Here is a 24,877-nt window from a genome sequence, read left to right on the forward strand (position 1 = left end):
GTATTGGTTGTGCCTATAGATTGGGTATGATCTGTCCAGGTCATCCTTGCTCCCAGTCCATCCTGCTTCATTCATCTCTGATTAACTGCCTGCCCTTCATAGATACTTGCTTTTACATCTGGGTCTCATGTACGTCATTGTGGTCTGGTCTGCCTCAGCAGCAGGGTAAATCAGCCTGCACGTTTTATAGGTAAAAGTGAAACCTGGTAATTTCCAAAACAATTACTTGATAATAATTGAGATTGTTGAGTTGGTATTGACACTTAGAAATCTGTTTGGGTAAATTTAAAATAAGCTAGATTATTGATGATAATTTTTAGGATAAAAATTTAGATAGTCTTCAAATTTAATTCCTTGTGCATATCAAAAGTATCATATTCTTAAGACACTAAGTTAATTTGTTCTTTCTTGTTAATCTAGAAAATCTGTTTATTCTTTGAAGTAGTTTATTCCTAAGATATGTGGGACGCTAACTGATTTACAAATTACTGTGCAAGCTAATCATATGTTCAAAGTTGAGCAAAAATGATATATCTCAAGAGGGAGTTTTTTTCTTAATCTTAATTAAGTCTCCAAAGATGAGTGACCAATTAAAAAAAACCACATCAGAGCTTTCTAAATGTTTGATTTATTTTCCACAAGAAAAACAAGAATGTTATCATTGCCCTCTGATAGATGTTTTCTTCAAAGAACATCAAAGCACATTAATTTTTTAACTATGTTTATATTTGTCCCGAATTAAAAATTGATAGTTCTCTTAGTGCTTATGTACTGAGAGAATATATTCTAAGATAGTCTAGTATAACATTAGGTTTTTTCATTTATTTTTAAAAATATGTAATGTACTTTAATTTTTTCCAGTTTTATTGAGATATAATTGACATACAGCACTGTATAAGTTTAAATACAGCATAATGATTTGACTTACATATACCATGAAATGATTATTCTGATAAATTTGTAGTACATATGTCATCTCATATAGATTAAAAAAAAAAATTTTTTCCTTATGATGAGAACTCTTTAAGTTTTATTTTATTTATTTATTAATTTATTTATGCTGTGCTGAAGCTTATGGAATCTCAGTTCCCCGACCAGGAATTGAATATGGGCAATAGCAGTGAAAGCTTGGGATCCTTCTAACTAACAGGCCATCAGGAAACTGCCAGGATTTACTTTGTTAACAACTTTCATCTATAATATACAGCAGTGCTAATTACATTATATTGTACATTACATCCCTGGTACTTAAATTTATCTTATAACTGGAAGTTTGTACCTTTTGACCATCTTCATCCAGTTCCCCCTCTCACCACTCCTCACCTCTGGTAACCAAAAACCTTAACTTTTTCTTTGTTGGGTGAACTATAATCGACCTTCAACACTGTGTTAGTTCCTGGTGTCCAAATAGTGATTTGATACTTCTATACATTAGAAAACAATCACCACAGTAAGTCTAGTTACCAGTGTTACCAGTTACTATTGTCATTTAGTCATAAAGTCATGTCTGACTCTTTGTGACTGCAGCCGTTCAGGCTTCCCGGTCCTTCGCCATCTCCTAGAGTTTGCCCAAACTCATGTCCTTTGAGTCGGTGATGCCATCCAACCATCTCATGCTCTGTTGCACTCTTCTCCTCTTGTCCTCAATCTTTCCGAGCATCAGGGTCTTTTCCAATAAGTCAGGTCTTTGCATCAGGTGTCACTAGACAAAGATATTACATAATTATCAACTATATTCCTCACACTGTACATTTCATACTGGTAAGACATTTATTTTGTAACTGGAAATTTGTAACTCTTTATTCCTTCACCTTTTCTCCTTATCTTCCCACCCCTCTCCTCTCCTCTGGCAACCACTTGTTTATTCTCTTTGAGTAAATTCAGCATTATTTTAAAAGAGTTCACAGGTTACACAGTGCTTTTTCATATATGTTTTTATTTACCACATAAAACAACTTTGTGATTTAAATAGTTATTCTCTTTTATGTATTTTTAAGGTCAGGTGAGTAATAGAGTAGAGCTCCATTCAGTTCAGTTCAGTCGCTCAGTCGTGTCCAACTCTTTGCAACTCCATAAACCGCAGCATGCCAGGCCTCCCTGTCCATCACCAACTGCCGGAGTCCACCCAAACCCATGTCCATTGAGTTGGTGATGCCATCCAACCATCTTATCCTCTGTCATCCCCTTCTCCTGCCCTCAATCTTTCCCAGCATCACGGTCTTTTCCAATGAGTCAGCTCTTCACATCAGGTGGCCAAAGTATTGGAGTTTCAGCTTCAACATCAGTCCTTCCAAGAATACCCAGGACTGGTCTCCTTTAGGATAGACTGGTTGGATCTCCTTGAAGTCCAAGGGACTCTCAAGAGTCTCCTCCAACACCACAGTTCAAAAGCATCAATTCTTCAGTGCTCAGCTTACTTCACAGTCCACCTCTCACATCCATACACGGCTATTGGAAAAACCATAGCCTTGACTAGATGGACTTTTGTTGACAAAGTAATATCTCTGCTTTTTAATATGATGTCTAGGTTGGTCATAACTTTCCTTCCAAGGAGTAAGCGTCTTTTAGTTTCATGGCTGCAATCACCATCTGCAGTGAGCTTCATATTTATATTTCCATATCACATAATAATGAATTATACTGAAATGAACAATATTACAGTCTTTGTTTTCCTATTGCATGTAATAAATACTTCCAGTGAGGTGTTCCTTTTCCTTCTTCTAACACATTGATTTTTTTTCCTTTGTTCATGGTGATTTTTAATTATTTTGAGAGGGGCAGTTTTATTGTCTTTTTAACGTCCTCCTTTACCTCCTGAATCCTTTATCTGCTTGTGGTCAGCTTCTCTCTTGGTGACTATTCATCAATCAGAAAGGCAAATTTGAAGGTACTATTGATTGATTTTTTTCTCTTCCCTGGTAGCTCAGATGGTAAAGAATCCGCCTGCAATGCAGAAGACCTGAGTGTTCAATCTCTGGCTGGGGAAGAACCCCTGGAGAAGGGAATGGTGACCTACTCCAGTGTTCTTGTCTGGGAAATCCCATGGACAGAGGAGTCTGATGGCTACAGTCCATGGGGTTGCAAAGAGTCGGACATGACTGAGTGACTGACACTTTAACTTTTTCTTTTTTTCTCTGCTGAGCTTTTTAAAGATTTTTAAATTTATTTGTGACTGCTGGATCTTCATTGCTTCACACGGGCTTTCTCTAGTTGTAGTGAGTGGAGGCTACTCTAGTTGGGGTGGTTTCTCTTGTGGAGCATGTGCTCTAGGCACACACAGACTTAGTAGTTGTGGCACAAAGGCTTAGTTGCTCCATGGCATGTGGGATCCTCTTGGACCAGGGGTTGAACCCATGTCCACTGCATTGATAGCTGGATTCCCAACCACTAGCCCACCAGAGAAGCTCCTCTGATGAGTTTTTAGCTTTCTTGTTTCTCATTTTTCTTCTACTGGAAGCCTAATCAAAACATTGTGTTCCAGTGTTATGAAACACAGTAATGTTCCAGGATTACTCAAGGGAAACAAAGAAGTGTTCCAAGATTACTCAAGGGGGAAAAAAAATAAAAAAGGAAAGGAAAGTTATGGAATGAGTCTCCTAACCTTGCAAAAAGTTAGAGAGATTGACCTGATAGAAACATATCTGAACTCACAGGTGAGACCCCTAGGAAAAAATTAAAATTAAGAAAAGAAAAAGCTGAACAGACATAGCAGTGACTGCATACTACAAGAGGAGAGAGTCTGCAGTTTAAGTCTAGCTAAGTTTAGACAGCATATTAAAAAGCAGAGGCATTACTTTGCCAACAAAGTTCTGTCTAGTCAAGGCTATGGTTTTTCCAGTAGTCCTGTATGGATGTGATAGTTGGACTATAAAGAAAGCTGAGGGCTGAAGAATTAATACTTTTGAACTGTGGTGTTGAGAAGACTCTTGAGAGTCCCTTGGACTTCAAGGAGATCCAACCAGTCCATCCTAAAGGAGATCAGTCCTGGGCATTCATTGGAAGGACTGATGTTGAAGCAGAAACTCCAATACTTTGGCCACCTGATGTGGAGAGCTGACTCATTGGAAAAGACCCTGTTGCTGGGAAAGATTGAGGGCAGGAGGAGAAGGGGATGACAGAGGATGACATGGTTGGATGGCATCACCCACACAATGGATGTGGGTTTGGGTGGACTCCGGGAGTTGGTGATGGACAAGGAGGCCTGGCGTGCTACGGTTCATGGGGTCACAAAGAGTCGGACACAACTGAGCTACCAAACTGAACTGAACTGAAATTTACAAAGAACCAGAACAATTAAGTAGAACCCAGAGTTTCTGTACTAGATTGTCTAAAAATGTCCAGTTTTCAACCAAAGCTTACTGAACATGCAAAGTAACAGGGAAGTATGACTCACATACAGGGAGAACAATAGAAAATAGGAACTGTCTTTGAATGGATCAAGATTTCGGATTTAGTAGAAAAATACTTCAAAGTATTTGAAGTACTCTATAGTAGATTCAAAGAACTAAAGGAAAAAAATACAGTGACCATGATGCAACAGAGATTCTCAATAGAGGGATAGAAATTATTTTTAGAAGTCTGTGCAAATTGTCAGTGTAGGTTTGTCATTTGTAACAGATGTACCACTCTGATTGGGGGTGTTGTTAATGGGGAGGCTATTATGCATGTGTTGGGGCAAGCGGTGTATAGAAAAGCTCTGTACATTCTTGTCAATTTTTCTGTGCATCTAAAGCTGCTCTAGAAAACATCTTAAAAGATGTGTATGGTTTATTCGTCTATGTAAATGTGTTACTTGGCAGGTCAGTTTTTAAAAAAATTGTGTTAATATGTATATAAAAATTTTATCATTTTAACCTTTTATAAGTGTATGATTCAGTGGCATTAAATACATTCATAAGGTTATATAACCATCACTGCTTATCTCTACCCAAAACTTGTTATCATCCCCAGTATAAAATCTGTACCTGTTAAATAATATTTTCTCATCCCCTTCTCCCCCAGGCCTTACTAACCTCTATTCTATTAATACTGTTTCTGAGAATTATCTACACTAGATCCTTCGTATAATCATACAATATTTGTTTTCTGACATTTCACTAAGAATAGTGCTTTCAGGTTCCATCAAAATTTCATTTTATGACTGAATTGTATGTATGCATGCATGCATGCAGAGTTGCTTTGGTTGTGTCCAACTCTTTGCGACCCTATGGACTGAAGCCCACTAGGCTCCTCTGTCCATGGGATTTTCCTGGCAAGAATACTGGAGTGGGTTGCCATGACCTCCTCCAGGGCATCTTCCCGACCAAGGCTTCGAACCTGATTCTCACGTCTCCTGTATTGGCAGGCGGGTTCTTTACCACTAGTGCCACTTGGGAAACCCTGAACTGTATGTGTATGCCATTTTAACTTATCTGTTATCCATTCTTTTGTTGATGGATACTTGTGTTTCTTTTTGGCTACTGTGAATAGTGTTACCGTGAACATTGGTATGCTATGCTATGCTATGCTAAGTCACTTCAGTCGTGTCCGACTCTGTGTTGACCGCATAGACGGCAGCCCACCAGGCTCCCCCGATCCTGGGATTCTCAAGGCAAGAACACTGGAGTGGGTTGCCATTTCCTTCTCCAATGCATGAAAGTGAGAAGTGAAAGTGAAGTCGCTCAGTCGGACACGACTCTTAGCGACCCCATGGACTGCAGCCCACCAGGCTCCTCCATCCATGGGATTTTCCAGGCAAGAGTACTGGAGTGGGGTGTCATTGCCTATCAAATCTAGTTTCTGCTTTTCATTCTTTTGGATGTATACCTAGGAATGGAATTGCTGGCTCTTATGGTAGTTTTTTGTGTTTAACTTTTTGAGGAATTGCCAAACTGTTTTCCATAGCAGTTTCAACTATTTTACATTTCTGTCAGCAATGCACCAAGGTTTTACTTTCCACGATATTGAAGGTACCTGAGTAGTTAACAAACAAAGCATATATATTATGCTTAATACACTTGAAATTGAATCTTTAATGCAAACCCTCAAAGGGAAGAAATCACTAAAAAAAAAATGCAACAGTTACCATTGCTTTAGCAAAACATAGATTCTTTTTTAATATATTTATTGAGGTATAGTTGACATATAACCTTATATTAATTTCAGGTGTACGGCAGCATAATGATTTGATATTTATATACAATGCAAAATGATACCCCAATAGGTCTAGTTAACATCTGTAACTTTAATATAGTTACAGAAGAATTTTTTCTCTTGTGATGAGAGCTTTTGACTCTACCCTCTTCAGTTCAGTTCAGTTCAGTCACTCAGTCATGTCCTACTCTGCGATCCATGGACTGCAGCATGCCTGGCCTCCCTGTCCATCACCAACTCCTGGAGTTTACCCAAACTCATGTCCATTTCATCGGTGATGCCATCCAACCATCTCATCCTCTGTCGTCTCCTTCTCTTCCCACCTTCAATCTTTCCCAGTATCAGGATCTCTTCCAAAGAGTCAGTTCTTCACATCAGGTGGTCTACTGTCTTAGCAACTTTCAAATATGCAGTTTATTTTATCACTGAAAGTTTGTACCTTTTGACCCCCTTTATCCATTTTTATGACTCTCCTTGATAAATAATGAATTCTTTGGAAGGAGAATCTAATGTAGTGTAAGATGTAAAGATTTTACAGTGGCAATGGTGACTCATTATTACTTTCTTTTGGAGTATAAGAGTTGGAATTTGGCTACTGATTGATTTAATTTTAAGTTAAAAATAATTTTAGACTTAAAGTTTGTAACAATAGTACAGAGAGTTCCTGTATACCTTTTTTGTTGATAGTTTCCCTGCTTTGGTTTTGTTTTTGTTTCTCTTGCCTGAGGAGACGTATCCAAAAAAATACATAGTGCTAAGATCAACGTCAAAGCATACAAGCTATGTTTTCGTGTAGGGTTTTTCTTCAGGTTTTACATTTAAGCCTTTAAATGTAAATTTAAGGGTTTGAATTTGAATTCATTTCTGTATATAGTGTGAGAAAGTAGTTCAGTTTGATTCTTTTGCATGTATCCAGGTTTCTCAGTACCATTACTGACGAGGCTGTCTTTGCCCAACTGTATATTATTGCCTTCTTGTCATAGACTAACATATAAATGTTGCTTTATTTCTGGGCTCTCTATTCTGTTCCATTGATGTGTGTCTGTTTTTGTCCTGGTACCATACAATTTTGATGACTGTAGCTTTGTAGTGTACTTTGAAATCAGGGAGCACGATACCACCAGGATTTTTTTTTTTTTCCTCAAGATTGTTTGATTTTCAGAGTCTTTTGTGCTGCTTTACAAATTTTAGGATTATTTGTTCTAGTTCTGTGAAAAATATGATAGTATTTTGATAGGGATTGCATTAAATCTGTAAATTACCTTGGGTAGTATGGTCATTTTAACAGTACTGATTCTTCCAATCTGTAGTATATTTTTCTATTTGTGTCGTCTTCAGTTTCTTTCATCAGTGGCCTCTAGTTTTCAGTGTATGGATCTTTCACTTCCTTGGTTAGATTTATTCCTTGGCATTTTATTCTTTTTGATGCAATTGTGATTGGATTTTTTTTTTCTGAATTTTTTCTAATGGTTTCTAATGGTTCATTGATAGTGTATAGAAATGCAACAGATTTCTTTGTATTAATTTTATATCCTGCAGCATAATGAATTCATTTATTCTGATAGGTTTTATGGTGGTGTCTTTAGGATTTCATGTATAGTGTCAGGTCATCTGTAAACAGGGACAGTTTAACTTTTTCCTTTCTGATTTGTATGCCTTTTATTTCTTATTATTGTTCAGTTGCTGTGGCTAGGACCTTCAATACGCTCCTGAATAAAAGTGGTGGGAATGGGCATCCTTGTCTTGTTACTGATATTGGACAAAATATTTTTTACTGTTGAATATGATGTTGACTGTAGGTGTTTTGTATATGACCTTTATTAGTTTGAGATACATTCCCTGTGTATCTGCTTTCTTGAGAGTTTTTATCATAAACTGATGATGAATTTTGTCAAAAGCTTTTTCTGGATCTGAGATGATCATATGATTTTTATTCTTAAGTTTGTTAATGTGTCTGTCACACTGATTGATTTGTGAGTTTGAACCATCTTTTGTTCCTGAGCTAAGTTCTAGTTGATCATGATGTAGGTTTCTTTAAATGTAAAGCAGAATTTTGTTGGTTAATATTTTGTTGAGGATTTTTGCATCTATGTTCATTAGTAATATCAGTCTGTAATTTTTTTACTGATTGTGTCTTTGTCTGGTTTTGGTATCAGGGTAAATCTGGCCTCATATAGTAAGTTTGGAAGCATTCCTTTTTCTTCAGATCTTTGAAATAATTTGAGAAGCATTGGTGTTAAGTCTAACTATTTGGTAGAATTTGCCTGTCAAGCTGTTTGGTCCTTGACTTTTGTTTGTGGGGATTTTTTATTACTGATTGTATTTTGATGTTATTAATTAATTAGCCTGTTGATATCTTTTATTTCTTCCTGATTCAGTGTTGGGAGATTGTGCATTTCTAGAAATCTTTCCATTTCTTCTAGGTTGACCATGGTACTGGTGTGTATAGTATTATATTGGTGTTCATAGTTATCTCTTATGAGCCTTTGTATTTCTGTAGTGTTGGTTGTTACTTCTCTTTCATTTCTGATTTTCTTTTCTTTCTTTTTGGCTATACCGTGCAGTTTGTGGAATCTTCCCTGGTCAGGGATTGGACCCAGGCCACTGCACTGAAAGCCTGGAATCCTAGCCACTAGGCCACCAGGGAAGTCCCTGATTTTATTTATTTGGATCTGCTTATTATTATTTTCTGATGAGTCTGGCTGAAGGTTTATCACTTTTGTTCATCATTCCTTTTTTGAAAAATAATTTTATGTATTTATTTTTGGCTGTGCTGGCTCTTCATTGCTGTGAGGGCTTTACTCTAGTTGTTGAAGCAGGGGCTGCTCTCCAGTTGTGCAGGGGCTGCTCTCCAGTTGTGTGTGGGCTTTCCATTGTGGTGGCCTGTCTTGTTGAGGAGCACAGGCTCTAGGCCCTGTGGACTCAGTAGTTGTGGTTTCTGGTCTCTAGAGCACGGGCTCAATAGTTGGGGCACACGGTCTTGTTACTTCATGGTGTGTGGTGTCTTCCTGGATCAGGGATTGAATCTGTGTCTCTTGCATTGACAGGTGGATTCTTTACTGAGCCACCAGGGAAGCCCCAGTTTTGTTTATCTTTTCTAAGAACCAGTCTTAGTTTCACTAGTCTTAGTTTCATTCATCTTTTCTTTTTTCTTAAAATTTTTTATTTCATGTATAGTTGACCCCTGAGTAGCTTCACAGATCAGCTTTGACTCCTTGCTTGTCAGGATGGTCATTCATGCTGTTCCTTTTCATTGGCCAGTGGCTAAGGAACATACAATTATGCTACTCATGGACCTGGAGGCTTGCTTTGATTAATCATGGGGGTAGTCTTTGTTCATTCAGTTATTATTAGGATAGTATCCAGTAAAGGGACATAGAAAAATGAGTAAGAAATTGTTTCCTCTAGAATTCATAGTGAATTGAGTATGAGAAAACATATCTGTATAATTAATATTTAAGAAAAATGATGGAAGTATAAAGTAAGAATTTGCAAAGAGTGATTTACTTAACTTATTAAGACTTTTTTATTTGCTTTATTTCTATATAAGAAGACAGAGTAAATAATAAGATAACTGACTATAGATGTTTACTTTATGATAAGATTCTCAGTGTTAATCTGCCATTTTCTCATAAGCTCCAGTAGAGGCTTTATATAGTTGTTATATATAATTATATCTCTGGACACAGGCTTTTGTTTTCCAAGCATCTGGCTCATTTGAAGGCTTCTTTAATTATAATAACACTAACATTTTTCTTATAGATCCTGTAGTAGGAACAAACTTATCTCTAGGCCAGTGATCCCTAAATTATTTAGAATGCATACCACAGTTGATTAAAACACTTAAGATGTAATTCTGAAAGGTATACATATTTATCTCTGATAATACATGTTGATCATATACTAATGTATGACTTGCATCATAAAACATAGAAAAACATAGATAAAAGGAAGAAATTATGATGAAATAAACTGTTTAAAAATGTCCTGCTTCCCTGGTGGCTTAGAGGGTAAAGTGTCTGCCTGCGATGCAGGAGACCTGGGTTCAATCCTTGGGTCAGGAAGATCCCCTGGAGAAGGAAATGGCAACCCACTCCAGTACTCTTGCCTGGAAAATCCCATGGACAGAGAAGCCTAGTAGACTACAGTCCATGGGATCGCAAAGAGTCAGACACGACTGAGCGATTGCTTGCTTGCTTGCTTGCTGATTGTGATAGAGCCCTACTCTTACTATTTAGTATTTTTGGAACATAATATATACTTATAGTAAGGTTCATGATAATAAGTTACTGATAGTAAGATGTGATTTCACAGTTCAAGTGTCTTTATAATTTCTACTTTCTAAAGTTATTGTTATATCTGAGATTTATTAACTCTAATGAGTTTGAAGTAACAGTAAGGAAGAAACACCTCTGCCGTATACTTATTTTTTTGTGATTATGTAGTTAGAATTTCTTCAGTGTAGACTCTTTGTAATATATGTAGTTTCCTTGTGGATGCTGTTTTTAGCACTTCATGTTATGAAACTCCTTTTCTATTAGGATACTGCATATCCTGACACATTACCATGTGATATACCATCCCACAGAGGGCTTGTTATACTATATACTGAATATTGCTGCTGCTGCTGAGTCACTTCAGTCGTGTCCGACTCTGTGCGACCCCATAGACGGTGGCCCACGAGGCTCCTCCGTCTATGGGATTTTCCAGGCAAGAGTACTGGAGTGGGGTGCCATTGCCTTCTCCACTGAATATTAGTAATGCTTAATTATAAATAGAAGTGATAATATTACCTTTTTGCACCTGCTTGGGATAATTTACTTAACTCACTTTGGAAATCACTGCTCTAGGCATGCTTAGGTCAATATGTCTCATCGAAAGATATTTATTCTCTTTAGAGTTACTTCCTCTCCTGAAACAGTGATTTATTTTTCTGAGCCTGTTGTTCCTCTACTTCAGAAGGCATTTATAAAATAAAATAATGTAGTGATAGAAATGGTTTTGGGGAGTTATGAAAATATCATGGTTTACTATACTTGAAGCTGTTAGGCATGGTTGAGATTGCTTCTCTTTATAAGATGAAATTTTATTGTGATATTAATAATGAAAAGTTGTTCCTTCTTTTGCTGGTTATATTAAGTATAGTTTCAGAAATGTAAAACCTAGAGTTTATTTTACAACTTATTTGTTTCTTTAAAATGACAATAGAGGGCACTGTGGCATTTCATTTTTTCACAGTCTGTTTTAAAATTGGAAAGTTGTTGCTATTTTTAATGTGTGATGCAGTGTATCTGTTCAACTGATCTATTGAAGAGTGATAAAACTCTTTGTTCTTTGCTTTTCCACTCTGTGAAACTATAAAATTTTTGTTGAGTATTGGGAAATTTGAGGTGTGATATCTTTCTGGGTTTTAGATTTGCTTTACTTTAGTGGGTAAAAGAAATTCTTTTTAAATTAATGATTTTTGTAAATCTGTTCACTAATCTTTAAACTTTGCTTCTGTGAGATTTTCTTGATTAAAATTAGTACTATGAGAAAAATAGCTTTTGGTAAGTATTGTTAGAGATTTAATTAAACTTTTAAATATTAATTAATATTTAAGCTTTTGAAAGTCATTTTTGTAGGTTTTAGCATCTGTAGTCATATGCCTCAGATCAGATCAGTCGCTCAGTCGTGTCCGACTCTTTGCCACCCCATGAATTGCAGCACGCCAGGCCTCCCTGTCCATCACCAACTCCCGGAGTTCACTGAAACTCACGTCCATCGAGTCGGTGATGTCATCCAGCCATCTCATCCTCTGTCGTCCCCTTCTCCTCCTGCCCCCAATCCCTCCCAGCATCAGAGTCTTTTCCAATGAGTCAACTCTTGGCATCAGGTGGCCAAAGTACTGGAGTTTCAGCTTTAGCATCATTCCTTCCAAAGAAATCCCAGGGCTGATCTTCAGAATGGACTGGTTGGATCTCCTTGCAGTCCAAGGGACTCTCAAGAGTCTTCTCCAACACCACAGTTCAAAAGCATCAATTCTTCGGTGCTCAGCCTTCTTCACAGTCCAACTCTCACATCCATAAGGCCGTTAAAGACAGCATACGAGAGTGAGTGACAGCTTACCCTTGTGTTACATCATTCACTTCAGAAGCTAGTCAGTCCATCTGACAGGAAGTGTATGTGTTTATTCATACAACCTTAATGAGAAAAGAAGAAAAAGCATGTTCCATAAAATTTCTTTAAGGAAATTATTTGAAAACCCCATTTATGTATTAAGAGTTGATAAACACTTATTGGGTTGTATAGATAACACCCGGTGACATAAAACAGTATTTATAATACATTTGCAGTGCATTGTAAATGTAGAAGAGTTAAAAATCTCAGCTGTTACTTCAGTCATTCTGTTATTAATTAGTTTAAAATAGTCATAAATGACTACATTTTATTACATTTGCCTGTGATTCAGTGGTTATTTCCCAGAAATTTTTTGGTGTTTCATTGCCAGTGCTATGAAAAAGGAAATTGAAAACCTCTGACATAGACAAGATCAGGTAGCAAGACAATGATATTGTCAGTGAGATATCTTAATAGCTGTTTTCCAAACCTATACCCAATCTACCAGTATATTTATCAGGTATTAATTTTTCTTGAGATCTACATAAATTCTAGAAGTATGCTTGGCTTTTTATTTCTCCACACCTTCTCCAGCATTTATTTCTATTCTTTTTGACAGTAGCCATTCTAACAGGTGTGAGGTGATATCTCATTGTGGTTTTGGCTTGCATTTCACTGATGACTAATGATGTAAAACATTTTTTCATGTACCTGTTGGCCGTCTGTATGTCTTCTTTAGAAAATTGTCTATTCAGGTCTTATATCCATTTTTCAATTGGATTGTTTGTTTCTGTTCTTGAGTTAAATGAGTACTTTATATATTTTGCATATTAGCCCCCTATGAGATATATGATTTGCAAATATTTTCTTTTAGTGTGTTGGTTGTCATTTCATTTTCTTGATAGTTTCTGTTGCTGGGCAGAAACTTTTTATTTAATGTAGTCCCACTTGTTTATTTTTGTTTTTGCTTTTGGTGTCAGGTTAAAAAAATCATTACCAAGATGTAAGTCAAAGAGCTTACTGTCTTATATTTTTCTTCCAGCGGTTTTATGGTTTCCAGCCTTACATTCAGATCTTTAGTTCATTTTGAGTTGATTTCTGTGTATGGTTCAGTTTTATTTATTTTAATGTCCAACTTTCCTAACACCATTTAGAACAGACTGTCATTTCCCCAGTGTATATTCTTGGCATTTTTGTTGTTAATTAATTCACCATATATGCATGGGTTTATTTCTAGGCTCTGTGTTCTGTTTTGTTGATCTACGTGTGGTTTTATGCCAGTACAATACTGTTTAAATGCCTGGAGAATCCCAGGGACGGGGGAGCCCTGTGGGCTGCCGTCTATGGGGTTACACAGAGTCGGACACGACTGAAACGACTTAGCAGCAGCAGCAGCTTTGTTAGTATAGTTTGAAATCAGGGATCATGATGCTTCAAGCTTTATTCATCATTCTCAAGATTCTTTGGCTATTTGGTTTAATGGTTCCACAAATTTTAGGAATTTTTGTCCTATTCTTGTAAAAAATGTCATTGGAAGTTTGATAGGGTTACATTGAATCTGTAGTTGTTGATATTCAGTTGCCCACTCATGTCTGGCTGTTTGTGACCCCATGGACTGTAGCAAGTCAGACCTCCCTATCCCTCATCATCTCCTGGAGTTTGCCCAAGTTCATGTCCATTGCATTGGTAATGCCATCCAGCCATCTCATCCTCTGATACCCTCTTCTCCTTATGCCCTCAATCTTTCCCAGCATCAGAGACTTTTCCAATGAGTTGGCTGTTTGCATCAGGTGACCAAAATACTGGAGCTTCAGCATCAATCCTTCCAGTGAATATTCAGGGTTGATTTCCATTAAGATTGACTGATCTGATCTCCTTGCTGTGCAAGGGACTCTCAGGAGTCTTCTCTAGCACCACAGTTCAAAGGCATCAATTCTTTGGCACACTGCCTTCTTTATGGGCCAGCTCTCACAACTGTATGTGACCACTGGGAAGATGGTAACCTTGTATATGGACCTTTGTTGGCAGAGTCATGTCTCTGCTTTTCAACCCTGTCTAGGTTTGTCATAGCTTTCCTGCTGAGAAGCAGTTGTCTTCTGATTTCATGGTTGCAGTCACCATCTATAGTGATTTTTCAGATTCAAGAAGAGGAAATCTGTCACTACTTCCACCTTTTCCTCTTTTGATTGCCATGAAGTAATGGAGCGAGATGCCATCTTTGTTTTTTCAATATTTAGTTTTAAGCTGGCTTTTTCACTCTTCTCCTTCACCCTCATCAAGAGGTTCTTTAGTTCCTCTTCTCTTTCTGCCATTAGAATGGTATCTGTATATCTGAGGTTGTTGATGTTTCTCCCATCTATCTCGATTCCAGCTTGAAACTCACCCAGCCTGGCATTTCTCATGATGTGCTGAGTGTATAGGCTAAATAAACATAATGACAACAGACAGCCCTGTTGTATGCCTTTCTCAATCCAGTTGTTCCATACAGTGTTCTAACTGTTGCTTCTTGACCCACATACAGGTTTCTCAGGAGACAGGTAATGTGGTCTATCTCTTTAAGAGCTTTCCACAATTTGTTATGATCCACACAGTCAAAGACTTTAGCGTAGTTGATGAAACAGAAGTAGATGTTTTTCTGGAATTTCCTTGCTTTCTCTGTGATCCAGTGAATGTTGACAATTGACCTCTCGTTCCTCTGCATTTTCTAAATCCAGCTTGGATGTCTGGAAGTTCTTGGTTTGCATAATGCTGAAGCCTAGCATGCAAGATTTTAAGCATGACTTTACTAGGATGGGAGATGAGTGTAGTTGTCTGATGTTTTGAACATTCTTTAGTGCTGCTCTTTTTGGGAATTGGGATGAGGATTGACCTCTTCCAGTCCTGTGGCTGCTGCTGGGCCTTCCAGATTTGCTGACATTTTGAGTGCAACACTTTGATAGCATCATCGTTTAGAGTTTTGAATAGCTCTACTGGAATTCCACCACATCTACTAGCTTTATTGACAGCAGTGCTTCCTAAGGCTCAATTGACCTCACACTCCAGAATGTCTGGGTCTGGGTGGCTGACCATACCATCATTCTTATCCAGTTCATTAAGGTCTTTTTTCGTACAGTTCTTCCATGTATTCTTTCCATCTCTTCTTGATCTCTTGTCCTTCTACTAGGTCTGTGCTGTTTCTGTCCTTTATTGTGCCCTCTTTGGGTGAAATGTTCCCTTTATATTTCATATTTTTCTAAAGCAGGCTCTAATATTTCCCCTTCTGTTGTTTTCCTCTGTTTTTTATGCATTGTTCATTCAAGAAGACCTTCTTGTCTCTCCTTGCTATTCTTTGGAACTCTGCGTTTGGTTGGGTGTACCTTTCCCTTTCTCCCTTGCTTTTCACTTCTCTTCATTCTTCAGCTATTTGTAAAGACTCCTCAGACAGACAGCCACTTTGCCTACTTGCTTTTCTTTTTCTTTGGGATAATTTGTTTGCTGCCTCTTGTATAATATTATGGACCTCTGTCCATAGTTCTTCAGGCATGCTGTTTACTGTATCTAATCTCTTGAATCTATTTGTCACCTCCACTGCATATTCATAAGGGATTTGATTTAAGTTGTACCTTGCTGGCCTAGTGGTTTTCCCAAATTTCTTTAGTTTTAAGTTTGAATTTTGCTATGAGAAGCTGATGATCTGAGTCACAGTCAGCTCCAAATCTTGTTTTTGCTGACTGTATACAGCTTCTCCATCTTTGGTTACAAAGAATGGAATCAATTTGATTTCGGTATTGACCATTTGGTGATGTCCATGTGTAAAGTTGTCTCTTGTGTTGTTGAAGAAAGGGTGTTTGCTATGACTAGTCCACTCTCTTAACAGAATTCAGTTAGCCTTTAGCCTGCTTTATTTTATACTCCAAGACCAAACTTGCCTGTTACTCCAGGTATCTCTTGACTTTCCACTTTTGCATTCCAATCCCCAGTGATGAGTAAAACATCTTTTTTTGGTGTTAGTTCTTGGAGGTCTTATAGGTCTTCATAGAATTGATCAACTTCAGCTTCTTTGGAATCGGTGGTAGGGGCATAGACTTGAATTATTGTAATGTTGAATTGCTTGCCTTGGAAGTGAACCGAGATCATTCTGTCATTTTTGAGATTGTATCCAAGTACTGCATTTCAGACTCTTTTGTTGATTATGAGGGCTGCTCCATTTCTTGTATGGGATTCTTGCCCACAGTGGTAGATATAATGGTCATCTAAATTAAATTCCCCCATTCCCATCCATTTTAGTTCACTGATTCCTAACATGTCAATGTTTGTTCTTACCATCTCCTGCTTGACCAAGTCCAATTTACCTTGATTCTTGGACCTAACATTCCAGGTCCGTATGCAATACTGTTCTTTGCAGCATCAGATTTTGCTTTCATCACCAGACACATCCACAGCTGAGCCCCACTTTCTCTTTGGCCCAGCCGCTTCATTCTTTCTGGGGCTATTAGTTGTTGTCCTCTGTTCTTCCCCAGTAGCATGTTGGACACCTTCCAACCTGGGGGACTCACCTTTCAGTGTCGTATCTTTTTTTTTTTTTTTATACAGTTCATAAGATTCTCATGGCAAGTATACTGGGGTGGTTTGCCGTTCCTTCCTCCAGTGGATCAGGTTTTGTCAGAACTCTCTACTATAACCTGTCTGTCTTGGGTGACCCTACATTATTGTTCAGTTGCTCTGTTGTGTCCAACTCTTTACAGCCCCATGGACTGCAGCACACCAGGGTTCCCTGTCCTTTACCATCTCCTGGAGCTTACTAAAGCTCATGTCCATTGAATCAGTGATGCCATCCAACCATCTTATCCTCTGTTGTCCCTCTCCTGCCTTCAATCCTTTCCAGCATCGGAGTCTTTTCTAATGAATCGACTCTTCTCATAAGGTGGCTAAAGTATGGGAGCTTCAGTTTCAGCATCAGTCCTTGCAATGAATATTCAGGGTTGATTCTTTAGGGTTGACTGGTTTGATCTCCTTGCTGTCCAAGGGACTCTCAAGAGTTTTCTCCAACACCACAGTTCAAAAGCATCAATTCTTCGGTGTATGGCTCATAGCTTCATTGAATTACGCAGGCCCCTTTGCCATGACAAGGCAGTGATCTGTAGTATGAACGTTTAAAAAATATTAATTGTTCCAATCCATGAGTATGGACTATCTTTCCACTTATTTGTGTGTTCTTCATTCTATTTCATTAATTAATGTCTTGTAGCTTTCAACATACAGGTCTTTCACCTCCTTGGTTAAGTTTATTCCTAGACATTTTATTCTTTTGGAGAAGGATTTTAAAATTAGGAGAGCAGTTACTCTGCACTTACCATTAGTTTGGTAAGAAATGGTTTAACATTTGGATAGCTAGTCACCAGTGTAGTACATGCAGACAATTGTAGAGTAGGAAAGTGTGAGAAAAATGGCTGTTAATAATAAATAAGTACACATTCTTATTGTAAAGTAACTTGCTAAATATAAACTTAATCAACTGAAATACAAAATGTTTTAAAGAACTATAGTTTTATTAGCTTGAGGTAATTAGAATTAGGTTAATAAAGGGGGCATGCTTTAAAATAAATGGGTAATGATATTTTATGAGCAACTTAAAACATAAGCCAGAACAATTAGGTTTAGCTTAAATCACAGTTACAGGGTTTATATATAAAGTGCTTAACTGTTTTTTTTTTTGTTGTTGTTGTTGCTGTTATTTAGTAAATATTTTCTTCAGTAAATATTTTTGCCTCCTGTATGCTATTGCTTACAAGAAAGATCACAAAAGATAACAAAGGAAGATCTGAGGAAATTCTTGGTTATCCAGTGGCTAGAACTTGGTGCTTTCACTGTCAACACCCAGAGGAGCTAAGATCCCACAAGTTGCGCGTTGTGCCCAAAATAAAGCAACAAAAATGTCAAAGGAAGATCTGAGACTCTGAATTTCATTTATAATGCAAACTAATTGTCTTAATACTAGAGAGGAAGTGAAGGAGAGATTAGTATTTGATATGTAAGAAAATGAAGGGATAGGATAAGAAATTGTGTAGGAGGAGAAGGGCATTCCAAGGTCGACGTAAGAGGGAACGCAAAGGTATTTGCTTATGTATGCAGCAGTATTTATTGAAAGCTTACTATGCTAGGTGCTGGGGTATAAAAGTGAAAAAAGTAGGTCAAGTCAAGTCCTTGCCCTTAGGTAGCTTACTTTGTAGAAAAGGAAACCCACCTTAACAAAACATGATGTCAAATGGTGGTAAAATGCCTCTTGCTTGGGCTTCCCTGGTGGTTCAGACGATAAAGAATCTGCCTGCAATGTGGGAGACCTGGGTTCAATCCCTGGGTTGGGAAGATATCCTGGAGGAGGGTATGGCAACCCATTCCAGTATTCTTGCCTGGAGAATCCCCATAGACAGAGGAGCATGGTGGGCTGTAGTCCATGGGTTTGCAAAGAATCGGACATGACTGAGCAACTAAGCACATGGCCCAGCCTCTTTCTTACTAATTACATTGAACATTCTTTTTTCATTGCATTTTTATATTTTTTAAAATAACAACTTTATTTAGATACTATTCACAGACCATGGAGTTTATCATATTGAAGTGTATAATTTAGAGTTGTTTTTTTTTGTTGTTGTTGTTATATTAACAAAGTTGTGTAGACACCACCAGTATTACAGTGATTTTAGCAGGTTTTTGTTGAATGTCTTTTCAGCATCTTTCTCTTAAGCTGCCTTCTTCTTTTTGTATTGCATCCTTCCCATTAACATTCCCAGTCAACAAAAATAAGACCAGGAGCTGACTGTAGCTCAGACCATGAACTCCTTATTACCAAATTCAGACTTAAATTGAAGAAAGTGGGGAAAACCACTAGACCATTCAGGTATGACCTAAATCAAATCTCTTATGATTATACAGTGGAAGTGAGAAATAGATTTAAGGGCCTAGATCTGATAGATAGAGTGCCTGATGAACTATGGAATGAGGTTCATGACATTGTACAGGAGACAGGGATCAAGACCATCCCCATCAAAAAGAAATGGAAAAAAGCAAATGGCTGTCTGGGGAGGCCTTACAAATAGCTGTGAAAAGAAGAGAAGCGAAAAGCAAAGGAGAAAAGGAAAGATATAAGCATCTGAATGCAGAGTTCCAAAGAATAGCAAGAAGAGATAAGAAAGCCTTCCTCAGCGATCAATGCAGAGAAATAGAAGAAAACAACAGAATGGGAAAGACTAGAGATCTCTTCAAGAAAATTAGAGATACCAAGGGAACATTTCCTGCAAAGATGGGCTCAATAAAAGACAGAAATGGTATAGACCTAACAGAAACAGAAGATATTAAGAAGAGATGGCAAGAATACACAGAAGAACTGTACAAAAAAGATCTTCACGACCCAGATAATCATGATGGTGTGATCACTGACCTAGAGCCAGACATCCTGGAATATGAAGTCAAGTGGGCCTTAGAAAGCATCACCATGAACAAAGCTAGTGGAGGTGATGGAATTCCAATTGAGCTATTTCAAATCCTGAAAGATGATGCTGTGAAGGTGCTGCACTCAATATGCCAGCAAATTTGAAAACCTCAGCAGTGGCTACAGGACTGGAAAAGGTCAGTTTTCATTCCGATCCCAAAGAAAGGCAATGCCAAAGAATGCTCAAACTACCACACAATTGCACTCATCTCACATGCTAGTAAAGTAATGCTCAAAATTCTCCAAGCCAGGCTTCAGCAATATGTAAACCATGAACTTCCTGATGTTCAAGCTGGTTTTAGAAAAGGCAGAGGAACCAGAGATCAAATTGCCAATATCCATCCGCTGGATCATGGAAAAAGCAAGAGAGTTCCAGAAAAACATCTATTTCTGCTTTATTAACTATGTCAAAGCCTTTGACTGTGTGGATCACAACAAACTGTGGAAAATTCTGAAAGAGATGGGAATACCAGACCACCTGACCTGCCTCTTGAGAAACCTGTATGCAGGTCAGGAAGCAGCAGTTAGAACTGGACATGAAACAACAGACTGATTCCAAATAGGAAAAGGAGTCCATCAAGGCTGTATATTGTCACCCTGCTTATTTAACTTGTATGCAAAGTACATCATGAGAAACGCTGGACTGGAAGAAACAAAAGCTGGAATCAAGATTACCAGGAGAAATATCAATAACCTCAGATATGCAGATGACACCACCCTTATGGCAGAAAGTGAAGAGGAACTCAAAAGCCTCTTGATGCAAGTGAAAGTGGAGAGTGAAAAAGTTGGCTTAAAGCTCAACATTCAGAAAACTAAGATCATGGCGTCCGGTCCCATCACTTCATGGGAAATAGATGGGGAAACAGTGGAAACAGTGTCAGACTTTATTTTTCTGGGCTCCAAAATTACTGCAGATGGTGACTGCAGCCATGAAATTAAAAGACGCTTACTCCTTGGAAGGAAAGTTATGTCCAACCTAGATAGCATATTAAAAAGCAGAGACATCACTTTGCCAACAAAGGTTCATCTAGTCAAGGCTATGGTTTTTCCTGTGGTCATGTATGGATGTGAGAGTTGGACTGTGAAGAAGGCTGAGCGCTGAAGAATTGATGCTTTTGAACTGTGGTGTTGGAGAAGACTCTTGAGAGTCCCTTGGACTGCAAGGAGATCCAACCAGTCCATTCTGAAGGAGATCAGCCCTGGGATTTCTTTGGAAGGACCGATACTAAAGCTGAAACTCCAGTACTTTGGCCACCTCATGCGAAGAGTTGACTCATTAGCAAAGACTCTGATGCTGCGAGGGATTGGGGGCAGGAGGAGAAGGGGACGACAGAGGATGAGATGGCTGGGTAGCATCACTGACTCGATGGACTGAGTCTGGGTTAACTCCAGGAGTTGGTGATGGACAGGGAGGCCTGCTGCGATTCATGGGGTTGCAAAGAGTTGGACACGACTGAGCGACTGAACTGAACTGAACAGCATATGGAATATTCACAGATTAGAGATTGAACCCATGTCCCCTGCATTGGCAGGCAGAGTCCTATCCACCATACCACTGCATAAGTCCTTTTATCTGATCTTAAATTACATTTTATAAAATAATGTTATTGACATTTGGTCATGCATTGCAGTCATATGCAGTTTCATGCAAAAAAAAAAAATCAGAAACTTAAACTTTTATCTCTTTATATATTTTCTTAGGTCCTTTCTCTCTCTCTTCTCCTTCTGGGACCCCTATAATGTGAATATTGGTGTGTTTAATTTTGTCCCAGAGGTCTCTTATGCTGTCTTCACTTCTTTTCCTTCTTTTTTCCATGTTTTGCGGCAGTGATTTCCACCATTCTTCTTCCAGATCACTTATGCGTTCTTCTGCCTCAGGTATTCTGTTACTGATTCCTTCTAGTGTATTGTGCCTCTCTGTTTGTTTGTTCTTTAGTTCTTGGTCTTTGGTAAACATTACTTGCATCTTCTCCATTTTTTTCCCAACATCTTGGATCATCTTCACTGTCATTATTCTGAATTCTTTTTCTTGAAGATTTCCTGTCTCCATATAATTTAGTTGATTTTCTGGGAATTTATCTTGTTCCTTTATCTGGGTCATGATCCTATGAATTTTTATTTTGGTTAGCTTTATGTGATTGTGTCTTTTGTTCTGGAGGCTCTGGGATTGTAGTTCTTGCTTCTTCTGTCTGACCCCTGTGGATGAGGCTAAGAGGCTTATGCAAACATCCTGATGGGATAGACTCCAGAAACTTAAACTTTTAAAACTTGAATATATCTCATCCGCTGTCTCCTTCCATTGAATGGGAAATCCTTTCTAATTGTAGCCCTTGATTTGTTTGTCACTGAAAGTGACTGAAAATGAAGTTGCTCAGTTGTGTCCAACTCTTTGTAACCCTATGGACTATAGCCCGCCAGGCTCCTCCATCCATGGGATTTTCCAGGCAAGAATACTGGAGTGGGTTTCCATTTTCTTCTCCAAGGTATCTTTCTGACCCAGGGATCGAACTCTGGTCTCCCGCATTGCAGGCAGACTCTTTACCATCTGAGCCACCAGGGAATCCCTTGTTTGTCACTATATAGTCCCATAAGTCACTCCTCCTGTGTTTGCTTATGTTTACTCTTCTTGTGACCACTGAGAGACTCTCTGTTCCTAAAAATTTGCTCACATTCCTAAGAGGGAATCCTTGGTAGGACTGAGTAGTCACACTGAATCATTTCCGATGTCAATGGAAAACAAGTGTATTGATTTCCTTGCATTAATCATTCACTCTTGGTTCAGTAGTGAAAAGGGGAAGTGGGGTCACATTGTACAATATGTTTATGCCTCTGCCTAAAATATTATTTAGATAATTTCTTCAGCAGGAGCAAAGGTTTAACAGTTTCTTGCAAAGTGAGGTGGTAGATACAATCGAACCAATTTACTCACACTCTGTGTTTTATTAATATACGTATTTTTTACCTCAGGCTATAACTCAACATAAGTAAATTGAGGAAACAGTGGGTAGCAATCAGTTTTCTAATAGTAAGTATGCTGTTGGGAATTCTCTTTAAAATATAGCATTCACTTGTATACTGTTACAATGCCACGTGACATCTGCCTGTAATAGTGATCTATAGTGAACATTTGTTTCCATCATATTGTATCTGGCTGCTTGATTAATTTCATGTTATAAACACATATTTAATACAGGATGTAATGATAAACTACCCATGTATATTCCTTCAGTACCTTTGGAAGGACACACAAGAAACTAATCACTGGTTGCCATTAGGGAAGAGAATGAACTAGACTGGAGAACTGAGATGGGACATATACCCTTTTAATTCCATCCGAATTTTGTAATAAGTGCTACTGAAGTAAGTAAGGCACTAAGAAGTAAGGAAAATGAAAGCAACAGAGTAAACCATAACAGAAGGGAAAATAAATGGGTAAGATACATGCTCTGAGGATGTAATTCTAGCCAAATATTCTTTGGTGGCCCCTGTTTGGGTTTCTTCTCACAATTGGTAAGTTCTCCATGTTGACTGATGGCTAAGTTCGATTAGCACTGTCTTCTAGGTGGTGATTATATTCCAGTATTTTGTTATCACTTTGTTCCTTCCAACTTCAGATGATTCAGATTAGTTGCCAGGTTTCTGTTTGACATGAGATCTGTTCTTGATTTGGAATGCAAGTTAGTAGAAGTATTGCTTCATGAATAAAAAGACCATGGTTGTGACTTACGACTCTTCTTCCACTGAAGATAATTAAGGCAATATTTTTTGAGATATTTTGATCTACTATGAATGGTAAAAAATTTACCTGAGTCTTATTTTTCAAATTCTCGTATTGAAAATATGTTTGATTAAATTCTTTCTTAATATCACTTTAAAAGAATTCAGTTTTAGCAAATCTATATTATTAAGTGCGATTATGTTCAAATTTTATGTTATTGTTATATAATTTTATTTTAAACATACTACAGTTTTTCTTTTTTATTTTATCTTTTAGCCGGCCTCAGAAAGTATGTTTGTGTCCATTTCTACCAGCGCATCCTCTACACATCTCTACCTACTTGTATATAATTCAGCATCCAGCAGAGGTGAGTAAGGTGTTGTGAAATACACAATGTTAGATAAGATATTAGTACACAAGAGGATGCATGCAGGTGAACATACTCATCCCTTTCAGCTTTTCAGCATTTTAAAAAATAAATTGATATGCTTTATAGACAGATAAAATGTATTTCATAAAATAGTGTTATTTCATAAAAACTGTGTTACTGAATGGTAGAGAGAAATTTAGAATTCCAATGATTTTATATGGAGGAAAAAAATGAGATTTTGTGAGTTGAGTCAAGAAATTATTGCTTTTTAAATTTTGATCTTAGCTTTTGTTCTTTGATGTCTTTCCTTGTTAAGGTAGAAGTTACTCTCAGCACTTTAGTGTTATAAAATGAATGTGTAAGTTTTTTACTTCTTTAAGTGAATAGAACAAATGTGTATATTTTACATGTATACATGAAAATAAAAATATATAAAATACATATATATGTTGTATATAAAAGATTTTCAGTTAATGGTTTCATATATTGGGGAGGATTATGTATGTGGTAGTGTGTATGTGTGTTAGTAACTCAAATGTAGTAATGGAGAGAGGAGGGAAGGAGAGTATAGATAATCAGAAATTGACATTAGTACCAAACTCTTTGATGTGTGATACAGGTACAGAAATGAGTTTTGTGTAAACTGAAGTCAAAACTCTTCCAGGCTTTGAAGGAGGAATAATGTTCTTCTTGTATTTCTGAAGTATTAATATACAGCACTTGAAGACTTTAACAAAGACATTAAAGGATATTAATCTGTCACTTCCCTTTTCCAAATGATAAAATAATTACTTTTATTGTGAATTGTTAAATGTTTCATTTGCTGAGCAACCCTTTTTTTTTATTTCCCCCAGTGTTAACAGCATGCTTTTATCAGGATTGTGACACTTTTATCACTAGCATTATATTACTGCATTTAAACTTACAACCTGGTGTAGCTCAAATTTACATAAAATGATAGCTTATTGGCCATAAGAGTTTTGACTAAAGCTTGACTTTTGATGACAAGTGTTGTTTTCATTTTATAATACACATAGTAGGGGGCATTTTCATTGTTATTTGGTTCCAGACATAAGATGGATTTTAAACT

General features: G+C 37.6%; 1 protein-coding gene across 1 annotated transcript in view; it reads left to right on the plus strand.

The window, feature by feature from the left end:
* Positions 1-24,877, plus strand: part of DTWD2 (DTW domain containing 2) — a 107,748-nt gene that overhangs the window by 9,645 nt on the left and 73,226 nt on the right. Inside the window, exon 2 of the mRNA XM_061423001.1 lies at positions 23,694-23,784. Coding sequence (XP_061278985.1) covers positions 23,694-23,784 — 91 coding nt within the window. The remainder of the gene's footprint in view (positions 1-23,693; positions 23,785-24,877) is intronic.

This window comes from Bos javanicus, chromosome 7 (assembly GCF_032452875.1).
Source record: "Bos javanicus breed banteng chromosome 7, ARS-OSU_banteng_1.0, whole genome shotgun sequence".
In the NCBI taxonomy this organism is placed as follows: domain Eukaryota; kingdom Metazoa; phylum Chordata; class Mammalia; order Artiodactyla; family Bovidae; genus Bos; species Bos javanicus.